Raw genomic sequence first — 13,842 nt, forward strand, 5'->3', positions numbered from 1 at the left:
ACGGATGTGCAATTTATCAAAGGATTAGGCTGCTCAGTTTGATAAAAGTGCTAACACAAACAGACTCCTTGACCCAAACAAATAAAACTACCAAAGCACATAATGTAACCAATAGTGAGCAGTGAAGACCATACACTGGTGGTATATACAGACAACAGACAACACAATATACAACTTTAAGTCCTAAAAGGCAAAACTGGATTCTATCTGAGGTCTGCATCTAAATAAGTTTGTAGAAAGAAAATGGACTGATTTTTATTGAATTCGTTTGGTAACACAATAAAGCATGATTTACGTAGGTTTAAATGAAATGATAAGAGCCTCACAGTGGCTTCTGCATTTTTAATCATTGGGTACTGGACCATTTCTTTGCTGGAAGCAGTCACTTCCTGGAGTCTTCACTGTGAGACTGCATAACGTTACTACACCCTGCAATGTCTTTTTTTTATACCCTGCCTCCTTTTATGAATTCAAAATGGGACATAAAATGCTAATAGGTGAGTTTTACAGGTGCTGGTAGGCAGATTTTGTTACCTTTGGACAAAGCCAGACTTGCTGTTGCCCATTTTCAGTGATTGTACTAATCTAAGTTTTCCAGCTTCTGGCTGAAGTCTACATTACAGACATAAAAGTGGTATCAATCTTTTCGCTTAATTCTCTACAGTGATAACACGTATTAGACTGACCCTAAATGTTGTAAAGTACTCCTTCGAACATAACAGATTACAAACACAACTGAGAAGAATGGGAGGGGGAGACAGATGGGACCCACAGCTCATTTTTCCCCCATAGGCTCCCTGACAAATTAACCCTGCCCTGCTGATAGGGATAAGTTGAGTCTTAAAAACTCAAGTTTCTATAGAGTATCATTGAAATATTAGGCAATAATGATACCATAAAAAGAGGCATTTCACACTTCCTAAAACCCTAAAGTGGTGAATATTCTAAAATAAATATGGTCATTAGAAAGTAATGAATAACCTGGGCACAGTCCTGTATGGTAGCCTATTATAAAGCTGTTTCTTTAGGGCGTGTGAGTTCTGTGTGGTTCCCGCGCGCTCACGTGCGCAAGCTCGAGGGACAGCCCTCTCCACGCGCAGCGTCATGTAGCTGTCTGCTCCAGCGTTCGCATTAACTGTGACAGACGGAGGAGCTTCAGCACCGACTGTTTCAGTTCTGTAAACAACCGAGATCCGGGAGCAGCTCCAGCCCGTGAAACAGTGAATACCGAAACGGGAAACAAGTAGCCTGTCGAGGAAGGAAAGCTCCTCGGCTGCTGCTTGCTGCTGCTGCTGGAGCAGAAAGGTGCACTTTGCTTTGTTAGCTGTACTTTTACAAGATTCTTAACCCGGCATCTCACTGCCGGACTGAAGATATCACAGTACAGTATCATTCCTAGAGGTAAAAGGAACCGAATTGGACGTTTGTTTTCTTTTGCGAAAAGGTGAGTTTCTGGAAGTTTCTGGGTCTGGTGTGGTGTTTGTTTATTTCTTTCATGCCTGATTGTAATGTTAGGACACCTTCTCTAAAAATAAAGTGACTTGTTGCCTTTTTAAAATAGTTGTGTGTGTGTGTGTGTGTGTGTGTGTGTGTGTGTGTGTGTGTGTGTGTGTGTGTGTGTGTGTGTGTGTGTGTGTGTGTGTGTGTGTGTGTGTGTGTGTGTGTGTGTGATTTCAATTGATCCCCACGAAATGTAACTAATGGGATTTACCACTCTGTTTTTGGTTCTGGCACACAATTGTTGCATGATGGGAGAATATTTGGCACTGAGTATTAACAATAATGGCTTTCTAAAAAATCGAAACAATGTCCAAGCCTTTTATCATCCGTCTATGTTTGCGTCCCAGCCCCTTCCCTTAATGAAAGAACAGATGTGACAGCTGCCAGCTAATCAATAATGGTTATTTCCTGCCTGCCGGCTCCTGGCTCAGCAAACAGTGCCAGCTGAGGGACCTGGCTGCACCATCATCCGGCCCTGGCCACCACAATGGCTTATATTTGTTTTACTTGAGATAATGCACAGCCATAAAGAGCTTCCATTCTCATCTGTGCTGCACCACACTGAAGATGACTGCCAGGTGATATTATCATAGCAGGTGCTGATGTGGGACACTGTGATGTGGTCAGGCTGTTTTGTTTGAAAGACTGAAATGTCACTTTAAGACATCATCAGCATGTGAAGAAGGAAGGCTTTTATAATTGCAGTTAGTTGCAATGTGTCATGTGTCTTCTTGAGTGTCATTTACATAGTGACAGGGAACTTAACACCACAAAATTAAGCAACACGGTTACAGGAAACACTATATAATGGACTTATGTAACATGTTTATGAGTAAAAATGTACACAGGCTATTAAAAGAGATCATTTCAGTAATGTGTTTTACAAGCCTGCACAGTAAACATTGAGCACATGTGACTGGGTTTACCTCAGGCTTAGGCTCAGCTGATGGGAAAGTTGTAGTAAGAAAATAGTGTAATATGAGTGTGGGTGGATCCATGCTATGGGATCAGTACTGTAAGTAGGCAAAAAAATGTCCCCTCGGAGACCCTCGCATAGCGCAGGCGTCAGGTGATTTGGGATTTCACAGCTAGTGTTTGTAGGGATTAGAGAGACTCGAGTTATGACTTTTTTGTAATACCCGGAGAACACTTCTCCAGTCTGAGGAGAAGGTATTTAAAGGGCATTTACATAGACTTCAGAACAAGCGGTGAAGTTGTGAAAGAGCATTGTGTTATATTTTCCATTGTATGTAAAGCAGCGTTCATTACAACATGAGCCAGCACACGAGGTTTCACAGGCTGGCATATGTGTAGAGTGTCTACCTCATACCACAGTGGACTGGAAGCTGAATGTAAGTTAATAAAGGTGGAAAGTTAGTTTTTTAATTAGAGATAGATTGACAATCAATTAATCAGCCAATATAATAATTGAATAATATTTTTTTCCCCTTTTAAACTGAAAACAGGAAACATTCTTTTCAATGTGAGGATTTGAAGCTTTTCTGCATCATACATGGTAATAAATTGAATATCTTTGGTTTTATCAGATAAATCAAGACATTTTAGGATGTCACCTTTAGGCTGTAAGACATGATTACAGCTTTTTTTCACTAGTTTCTAACATTTTATAGACAAAACAGATAAATTAGTCTAGAAAATAACCATCAGATTAATTTATAATTAAGATAATCAATAGTTACAGGCCTGGTTTTCATCACTAGATCACCATTTGTCACCATTAGAGAGCAGCAAACAAATAGAACAAATCATGTTTTAAATTGACTCACAACTGTTTACGACACCAAGCCACCAGTACATGCATAGAGTCAATCACTCTCATACACTGGCACTGTAATAGTTGTGAGAGTAAACGTGTACAACAAAGTAAACAGTTTCGCCAAGCTCGCCAGGCTCAGTAATGAGCTTCCTCTCCTCCTCCTTTGTTCCATCGCCCCTTGGTGGTATCGTGATAGATATCTGTGTTCCTGCTCTGGAGACCTCCATCTGGCCAGTTAAAAGCCAAGCAGACTCACTGCTTTGACCGCTAATGGCTCTTGTCAGCAGCTGAGTCCTAGTCTGGTCTCCACGGAGACGAGACTCACCAGAGAGAGGGGCAGGGCTTGAACCGCAGCGATTGATCAGCTGTGTGTTTTTGTTTGTGTATGTGTGTGGGTTTGGAGGGATAGACATAGGTTAGGTCTCCTTTTTTTTTTTCACACCGTGTGCTGTGCAGCTGCTCTCTCTCCTCCCTCTGTTTGGATGACAGACACTGAAAGGCGTAATGTCAGGTAAACTCACACCTGCCCTCAGGAGAGATTACGCTGAGATGAATGGGTATAATGATGGACAGATGGTGTATCCTTCTGTCATTTCAAAACACAAATGTTAGCCATTCTAAACGTTATCTCAGTGTTATCTTTTTTTTCACTTCGATTAATGCACTTTTTTGTTTTAGGGGAACACAATTTCATTTCTTATGTACATGAACTTGAGAAATGACAATAAAAGCTATCTTATCTTATCTTACAAAGCCTTTAATGGAGTCGCAACACGATTACCTTTATGACAAATGGATTTCACTATCATCTGCCTCAGCTTTGATTTAATAGTAGAAAAATAACAAGTACACTCTGTAACTTCTCCATTGAGTGGGGCACAGTTCATTCTAGCACTGAAACCAGTAGTTGATTAAAAGAAATTTAATCTGCAACTATTATTTTTTAATGTTTGCATATATTTCAGCTTTCAGATGTGAAAACGTCCTGCTTTTCTTTGTCCAACATTAATGTAATTGGATATTTCTGTTTTTTAGATTTGAGAGACTAAGGTGGTAGGGTCTCATTTCTCATTCTGGTGCATTCTGAGAGCAAAATTAATAGGTTATGTCTAGAATTTTTTTTTGTGCTTTAGTAATTTAACTACTGGTTGAATGGTGATGACAAAGCACAAAGGTCACACCCACAAAGCACAGGAATTGTTTACCAGTTAATAAATGTTTGAAACAAACTATCAAAAAAGACTAATGTCCATATTTCAGCTCTAAAACAAAGAAAGCAGATGTGTTTATCTAAGCTCAACTAGTTCATTAATTAGGAACATATAAAATACTGTTTCAGTAAATATCTTTTTCTACATTGCATTTCTTCAAATAACTAAACTAACTGTCTTTGCTGATCAATAACAGACTTCCAGATGTCTTAGAAGTGGATCAGGATCAGAGTTGATTTATTGTACAGATGGAAATAAAGATCTCTCTTTAAGTCTTAGCTTTTTTACACTGAACTAACTAAAGCAGTATAATGCTACTCTGTGTTTTTAAATAGCACACAGGTGTTCCAGATTCAGAGGTTTGAGGTGGAGCTGCAGGGTTGGGTGGAGGTGTGTGGGGAAGTTTATTTGTGCTGTTGAACATAACCGCTGTGAAACAATCAGAAAATAACGTGTTATTGACCTGATTCAGTGGCTTTCTGTCAGCTTCCTGTCAGCGCTCCCTCTCTTCATTCACTCTCTAGCTCGCTGAACACAGCTAACACAACAGCGTCCTGTAGCCGCTTACTGACGGAGCAACTCTGTCCCCCATTCAGTGTCCGGACCTTTTATACAGAACAGCGAGACGGAATAAAGTAGTAATATTCCCGCAATGAACAGACTGTTGTGTTGTGGACTGTTGGTTGAGACAAAACTAAATACTTAAGGTTGATTTTTCTTGTCCTAGATTAAAGTTGGATTTCTTTGGATTTTAGATTGTCTGTCGGATTAAAAAGCTATTTGAAGAAGTCAGTTTGGATTTTTCACTATTTTCTGACGTTTTATAGAAGAATCAATCGATTTATCAGATCAATCAATACTAATTGTTAATTAATTATTGTTAGTTGAGGCCCTACAGAACATTAATCAACAACATGCTATGGTGGTTTAGGGATCTAAGTGCTGAACATGAACTGTTGTGTCTGACCTTTTTTGCAAGTAATTCCCCATCTCTCTCTATCTCGTATCATTTCCTGTCATCTATCTACTGTCTAATTAAGACAGAAAATTTCCAAAAATAATAATTAAAATAAAATAAACTGACAATAAATCTAGTAATTGAGGATTTGTTGCTTTATTTTCTTTAATATTATTGTAAAACAAATATTTTTAGTTTTCAGACTGTTGGTCAGAGATAACTAAACATTTAAAGAAGGAAATTGTGATGTAAACTTTTGTGATATTTTATAGACTGATTTATTAATTAATCAATAAGAGTTGAACATGGAAGTTAATTTTTGACCCTGGGATCGGAATTTGTAACAAATTAATCTCAACTCAATGTCCAAGGTGCTTTTGACTCTTCATAGACGAATAGTTCTGGCTCAAGTGACTAAAGTGTAGAACATCAGTCACATGGTCATCCATGGCGGTCACATGGTCACAGGTGGTCGTACAGGGCGGTCACATGATAACAGGTGGTCGTACAGGGCGGTCACATGATAACAGGTGGTCGTACAGGGCGGTCACATGATAACAGGTGGTCGTACAGCGCGGTCACATGGTCACAGGTGGTCGTACAGGGCGGTCACATGATAACAGGTGGTCGTACAGCGCGGTCACATGATAACAGGTGGTCGTACAGGGCGGTCACATGATAACAGGTGTTCGTACAGCGCGGTCACATGATAACAGGTGGTCGTACAGCGCGGTCACATGATAACAGGTGGTCGTACAGCGCGGTCACATGATAACAGGTGTTCGTACAGCGCGGTCACATGATAACAGGTGGTCGTACAGCGCGGTCACATGATAACAGGTGGTCGTACAGCGCGGTCACATGATAACAGGTGGTCGTACAGGGCGGTCACATGATAACAGGTGGTCGTACAGGGCGGTCACATGATAACAGGTGGTCGTACAGGGCGGTCACATGATAACAGGTGGTCGTACAGGGCGGTCACATGATAACAGGTGGTCGTACAGGGCGGTCACATGATAACACGTGGTCATCCATGGCGTTCACATGTAAGATAACACTTACACCTGTCTTGGTTGGATATACAATTGGCCTGCTAGATTTTTGTATGTATGATGACTTGATACCACCCGACCACACTGAGGTCACATGATATCTAAGCCCGTTCCATTTGTTGATGAAGTAAAATCTCATTTAAAGCTCTGTCAAAGCTAGTGAACTATGGCCTTTTGACCTTGTCTTGTCCTGCTTCCCCCTCCTTCTCCAGATGGCATCAAATGACTCGCGGCTCCAGCAACAGCCGTCCCAAAAGGACGCCGCCGACCAGAACTTTGACTACATGTTCAAGCTGCTGATCATTGGCAACAGCAGCGTGGGCAAAACCTCCTTCCTTTTCCGCTACGCAGACGACTCCTTCACCTCGGCGTTCGTCAGCACCGTGGGCATCGACTTCAAGGTCAAGACAGTCTTCCGCAACGACAAGAGGATCAAACTGCAGATCTGGGTGAGAGGGTTAAAAATGCTGATATGTTGTGGGTTTGATTTTTGCCATTTGTAACAGGTGAACATAGTTTAAACAAAGTGGACAATGCCTCCCGTTCAAGATTTTATTGCTTCAGTTGTAAATAAAAACAGGAAGGTAAGGATGCACGTGTGGAATGCTTGTTCACACAATAACATTTTTATCAGTCAATGTTTTAGACAGCTACCCGCAGGTTTAGTTGTAAGTTGTGCAAGTGTAAAAAAAAAACAAAAAAAAAAAACAACAACTTCCTCATAGTTTCATACACATTCTTACTCCCTGGCCTTATCTGACATCTACTACCAGTTCACATGGTTTCACCTCTAAGAAATTAGCTTTCAGTTTGCCTGGTTTACCACCTTCAAATTTGGAAATATATGTAGCTTTTTAGTAAAAATATGGTTAAATTTATAGTTTGGGAATAATAATCTGATAATGCTTGTTATTTACTATTTTAACTTTTAAGATTGCTTAATATTACCTGGGGGAAAAAAGTTGCAATGAGGCATTTCAAAGGTGTATCCTTGTATTTTAACATGTTAACAACATGTTAAAATACACAGTCACTGTTTTAAAGGGCAACTTCGCCTATTTTACACATAATGTCAGAACTCGTCATTAAAAGTACTAGAAAGGCTTTCTTACAAATTGGGGATGTCAAAAAAGAGCAGGTAGGCAGTGTGTGACAAAAAGACATACATTAGTTGCATTATGGGAAATGTAGGATACAGCATTTTTAGGATTTTAACCCAAACTAGGGACAAAAAGTCAGGATCTGTAGCTTTGACGTCTTTTTTCTTTTTTGGATGTCTTTGTTGTGAGTTCCCCAAACTTCATAGAGGTGCAATACTATTGTAGCTTTAAGTTAATTTACATTGCAACATAGTAACTTATTTTATGTATAATGTACATATTATGAGGCTAGATACACACTGCCTGAACTAAAACAATCATCTCCTGACTGAACCCTGCTATTTTATATCGTACATCGCATTCCTCACAGTACACTACAGATCCCGTCGATATACATTGTTAACGCTGTTCAAACAGATGATTCATTTAAACCAACACTGTACGAGCCACCGTATGATACACACAAGTTGACCAAGATGAATCAGCGGCAGAGGAGCCAACACCAAAACACACACTCAAGTCGCCTACCTGACCAAACATGTGTCTCTGACACGCAGCATAAGCAGTGTGTGTGTGTGTGTATGTGTGTGTGTGTGTGTGTGTGTGTGTGTGTGTGTGTGTGTGTGTGTGTGTGATACTTTAAACAGCTGAGAATGAGCTGTAATAAGTGTATAATGTGTGTTAGCTAGTAATGTGATTAGGAGGGTTTTAAGAAGGTGGGCAAACTTGCGTGCCCTGACTTGCCGTAACAACTGATGGTTCTGTTGAATGACACAGAGACCTGGTATTTCCTAAGCTCAGGAAGCGGAGGACGTTCCCTATCAGCATCTGACGTAGACATAATGAAGATATACTGCGGCACTACTACAGCAGGCAGTGTATTTAAAGGGTGTGGGAGCGGTGTCTAAATTGCAAGTCCTCCCTTTTGAAAGTGTGGCGTTAATAATCAACTCTGTGAACTTTTCCCGACTGTAAGATTCATGTCCATTCATACTGATCACCATCTGTAAGAGATTTTACTTGTTTTTTAGAGCCTCCCTGTTGTGTGTATCATGGAAACAAGCTAGCCTGATAACACACATGACCCTTTTCACTGGGAATTCATGAGCCCACACATGTACAATATGGACACACATTGTTTACATCCCTCCTTTTTTTTCTGTCATGGAAATATGTTTCCGATCTTTAAGCAAACACGCACACACCTTTCGCACACTTATTACACTGCCACACATATGTTATGTGTGTGTGTGATGATATCCTGTGTGTGCGCCACTGCTTTGTGCTGGTAGCCAATAAAAATAACCCAGGTGACGCATGTTTAAAGATCAGTCTCGGTCCTCTTGAGCGTGCAGGAGCCTGATTTAAACCTCTCCTTCTCTATCAACATACACACATACACACATACACACACACACACGAGGGAGCAGCTTTTGTTTACTGGATGGAGTTGACTGTGGCAACCTTGGAGACCGTCTGTTTGGTTTGACGTCCAATTACGCCGCCAAATATTTGATCATCTCTGCCTGCGTGAGATAAAGATGAACCTGGAATATGTCAAAGCCGAAAAGTAACCTCCTGACAAAAAGCAGATTGTAGCTGTATTGGAAACAATAAAAGAATATGCCATCTCTGTGAGTCTGCCTCTGATGCAGGGATTCATGCCCTGTCCACCTTGCCCATTTTGTAAAGTGAGAAGGGATCATTTGAGGCGACCATCCGGCTGAAATGGAACATTCATAACCCCTCAATGGCCTCTGGTTACCTGGACAACTCACTCCTCCTCCCACTCCTCTTCAGTGTGAGGAAAACATCAGACAAACACATAAGCCCTCGATGCAAATGAAGGACTCAGACAGGTTACTAAGTAACCGTAAGAGTGGAGGGGAGTCGCTCCACCAACTCGTGTCTACCTGTTTGATGTTGATCCAATATAAACTATAAACTGCAACATCACCCACAGCCTCCTTTTAATTAGAAGATGCTTCAGATAAACTAGGTGGCTCACTGGGACCGGGAGGCAGCGTTGGCCACACCTCCTCAGCCTCTGTGACGCTCACTTTTCTGTTATCTGTGTGTGTCTTCTGGTTATTGATGTAAGCCAGAGGTCCTGGTTTGATGAGAAATGATTGTGGTGGGACTGGCCATCTTCTGGTAGATTGTATGAAGCAGAGAAAGTGGCATAGAGATGTGGTGATGAAGCTGAGTGCTTCTCAGATAGAGATTAATGAAAAGAAGTTTCACAGATCTATTCTTTTTTCTACCAGTACACAATATTCCTAACTTTTTTGTATACTTTTGACTTTCTACTGACTTTCATAACTCAAACGACTTATTACAAGCTTCTCATCATGGTACAAAATTGTCAGTTAAAATGTCAGTTTGAAGAAAAATTCAGATTGTCATTGCCATTACAACTGATTATCTAAACCACTCTTAACACCAAAGTTCAGTATAAAATAACCTACAATACCCTACACTGCCCTGGCAGATGTTATTGCATCATACGGCTGGACTTGAGTAGACCACTCACTTTAATAGATAACTGTTGCATTTGCTCCACATAGACTGTGTCAAAGGCAACTCAAAGCTGCAGTCAAAGTTCATAGTTTGGACAATATTGCCCCCTTGTGGTGTAAAATGATTAAGGGAATTGATGATTTCTGTTTTGTTTTTTATAGGCAAATGTATAAATGTAAAGCATGTGTGAAGCATTGTATAGAAATATATGCATTTGTATGTGTGTAAATGCAGGACACAGCAGGGCAAGAGCGCTACCGCACCATCACCACAGCCTACTACAGAGGAGCCATGGGCTTCCTGCTCATGTATGACATCACCAACCAGGACTCCTTCAACGCAGTTCAGGACTGGTGAGTTTCTGTTGATACAGACACCAGCTACATCTCAACAACTTCAAAAGAGTTGAGTGAATGTTGGTGCAATGCCACAGACCAGGGATGAAGTCAGAACTCATCAGTCTAGAAATTTGAGCATTCTATTGAGTTCTTGGATTCCTCAGTCCATCATATTTCTATCCTTATAGGCAATAGGCAGGAATATAAATGCATTTAAAACTACTTTCCTATAACTGCTTAAAGGATTGACTAGTTTAACAGACATTGCCATAGATCTTGAACAAACCGCAGCACTACAGGAACTTTGCAAATACAAGTGTTGACCGTGCTTAAGTTAATACTTCATTACCATATATATAAGAAAGGGTCTCATTTGTTGGATCCTTAATTGCTCTGCAGATCTATTGTAGATTTTTATACTTTTTACTACTTTGATTCATGGAGACTGTGCAACTTACTCTGTGTCTCTGTCCTAAAGGGCGACGCAGATCAAGACATACTCGTGGGACAACGCTCAGGTGATCCTAGTGGGCAACAAGTGTGACCTGGAGGACGACAGGATCGTACCCACAGAGGACGGCCAGCGTCTCGCAGAGGATCTAGGTATGAACTCTCTCACATGCACAGTACTACCTGCATGCATATACAGTATAAATGACGTTCTGCCACCTGTGCCACCTCCTCAGGTTTCCAGTTCTTTGAGGCCAGCGCCAAGGACAACATCAACGTCAAGCAGGTGTTCGAGCGTCTAGTGGACGTCATCTGCGAGAAGATGAACGAGAGCATGGAGGGAGAAACCAATCTTGTTTCCAACCACAGGAACCAGGGCCTTAAAGACTTGCCTTCAGAGAACCACGGTGGCTGTGCTTGTTAAACCGTCTGCCTTCTTACCAAGTTCTCTCAACATACACACATCCGCACACATAAAGACCAACTCCTTCTCTGTGCCTCAACCATTGTAAAGTGCTGCACCTCTTCCTCTCTCTCTCTTTACTGCAGCCTAACACAGCTCAACACAGACCAAAGCACAGCTAGCTGAGATAGTCATCATCAGCTCTGTCAGACCCCTCTGCTCCCCAGAACCTGCCTCTTCTTTCTTGTCCTACTAAAGAGGCCCACTCTGTCTGTGATGTCTGATAGTCCACTGAAGACTGTCCTGTGCTCTGTTTCCCTCCACATCTACCACCTTGACCACCGCTGCACCATTAGCATTTTAAATTTACCGTACTTGAAACATTTTGTTCAGTGGCTTACAATTTTCGGAGTCAAATATTTGCGCAGATAGCTTGAAGCTAGTGACGCCAAATATGATGGAGACACATGTTTAGAAGGCTGTACATTTGGCATTCATTGTTCTGTTTGAGGATCATACATATACTTGAGTTTCCCTTAACCTTGTAAAACCAGACTACATGCCACTAGGAGACATAAGATTTGATTGTTGCTCCTGAACCTTAAAAACAGCTATTTAAACTGTATGATACTGTAGAAACAAACTTAATAATGATAGTGATTTTGGATAGATCGTACAAAATTCCACAACACTTCCTGCTAAAAGACCAATGTCCAGTCCGACAGTATGTGGGACATTTGATGCTCATGACTGACTGAAGCAGAGAAGAATAAACTTTTTTTTGTACTTTAAATAATGTAGGTCTCAAACAAAGGCAGATTGAGCTTTGCAAAGGCTTAAAGGAATGCTTTGATTACATATTTCGGGAAATTCACTAATTCTCTTTCTTGCCAAGTGTTGGATGATTAATACTGTGCTTTTATTTGTACAGTAACTATGAATTTCCAGCAACCACTTAGCTTATATTAGCACAATGAATTTGTTTTTGTACAGATTAAACAAGTTATTGAGGTTTAGAGGTGCTGGTAGGTGGATTTTGGACAGAGCCAGGTTAGCTGTTTCCAGTCTTCATGCTAAGATAAGCTAAATGACTGCTGGCAATAGCTTTTATATTTATAGTACAGGCATGAAAGGGGTATTAATCTTTTCTTCTAACTCTTGGCAGAAAAAGAGAGTACTTCCCCAAATGTGGAACATTTCCTCAAACAGAAATCAAATGCCTCTAAATTCCTTTAAATGTGGACATATCAGTACAGCACAGCCAAATGAAATTCATTGTGAGAAGAACCGTATGCCTTTATATTGTTGTTTTTGGGGTTAAACTTATATAAGGTGCTGATAATTATTTTCTTCCCTAAATGACATCTCGGTTATAAAATTCTGAGGTACACATCTCATTACTCATTACTTATTATATATTTAAAGCATCAAATCCATCAGTCAAGATGTTTAAGAAAACCAACTAGAGTCTTAATGCCAGCACTTTGCCTGCCTCAGCGGCCTTCTCTCTCTCGTGCACTTAGGCTGAAACAACAGGAGGGTTAGAGCGACGATAAATGCTGCCAGCGTGCTTGTGTGAGGAAGTCGTTAAACACCGGTGACACTTGTATTCGTCACATGCATGCATGTCCTCACTCACCCCTTTTTGCCACTCTCTTTTAAACGACTCGCTCTTTCTAATGCACACCACCATGTTTTCATCATTATACACGTTAGACAACATACGCACACACACTCAAGCACAGCATGGCAAAACATGTAGAATGGGAAACCTACTATGCTTGAACATTTGAGTTTTACAAAGCAGTCAATTGTCTTTTTTTTGTTATTTTTTGTTGTTACTGACATAATGACTATTGCGTGGAATTGCAGCACATGTGTGTCTGTGTGTATGTTTGTGTGTACTCAGAAAGGGAAGAACACTGAACTGTGAGTTACATCAAGGCCTCTGTTAGCAGTAAAAACCTGTAGCAGAATGTTTAAAAAACAACAACTTTGTGTCACTTTATATCCCATTACTGTAATATGTCACATTTTAACTGAAGTGAATAAAATGAAGTTTTTAATCTTCATTCCACAGTATGTTATGTTTGCCAACGGTTAAACTATACATTCAGTTGTTTTTGTTGCTCCATGATGCCATTTTAAACATTTCAGTATTGAACAGTGAGCCTCCCCCCAGCTGAAAACTGTACCCTGATTGATGAAAATTGGCCAGGTTGACTTTTGGATTGCTCCACAATTCAGGAATGTACAAAAAAAACGTACAAAAACACGTTTTATTTTTTGATTTTCTCTTCTTAATTGTCTTCTTTTTTTTTTTTTACAGTGCCATATTTTGACCATCACTGTCCATGTACGGGCTACTGCCTGTCAGTTACTCAACCACAACTTCTGTATGATAGCGGCCTCACATTGCCCCGCCAAAGTCCATCGTTCCTCACAGCTCTGGGGTTTGGTCACAACTGGTGGTCACTCCACTTCCCTCCCTCCTCATCTGTTGTATAAGCCTGTGGTCAGTTATCTCTCC

General features: G+C 40.7%; 1 protein-coding gene across 1 annotated transcript; it reads left to right on the forward strand.

The window, feature by feature from the left end:
• The first annotated feature begins 1,148 nt into the window (after positions 1-1,148).
• rab3db (RAB3D, member RAS oncogene family, b) lies at positions 1,149-13,498 on the forward strand. The gene is made up of 5 exons (XM_062438867.1): positions 1,149-1,444; positions 6,714-6,950; positions 10,356-10,474; positions 10,938-11,062; positions 11,146-13,498. Exons 2-5 carry the CDS (start codon positions 6,714-6,716, stop codon positions 11,331-11,333), a joined length of 669 nt encoding a protein of 222 aa, XP_062294851.1. The 5' UTR covers positions 1,149-1,444; the 3' UTR covers positions 11,334-13,498.
• The last annotated feature ends 344 nt before the right edge of the window (positions 13,499-13,842 follow it).

Source organism: Scomber scombrus, chromosome 18, assembly GCF_963691925.1.
Source record: "Scomber scombrus chromosome 18, fScoSco1.1, whole genome shotgun sequence".
NCBI lineage: Eukaryota > Metazoa > Chordata > Actinopteri > Scombriformes > Scombridae > Scomber > Scomber scombrus.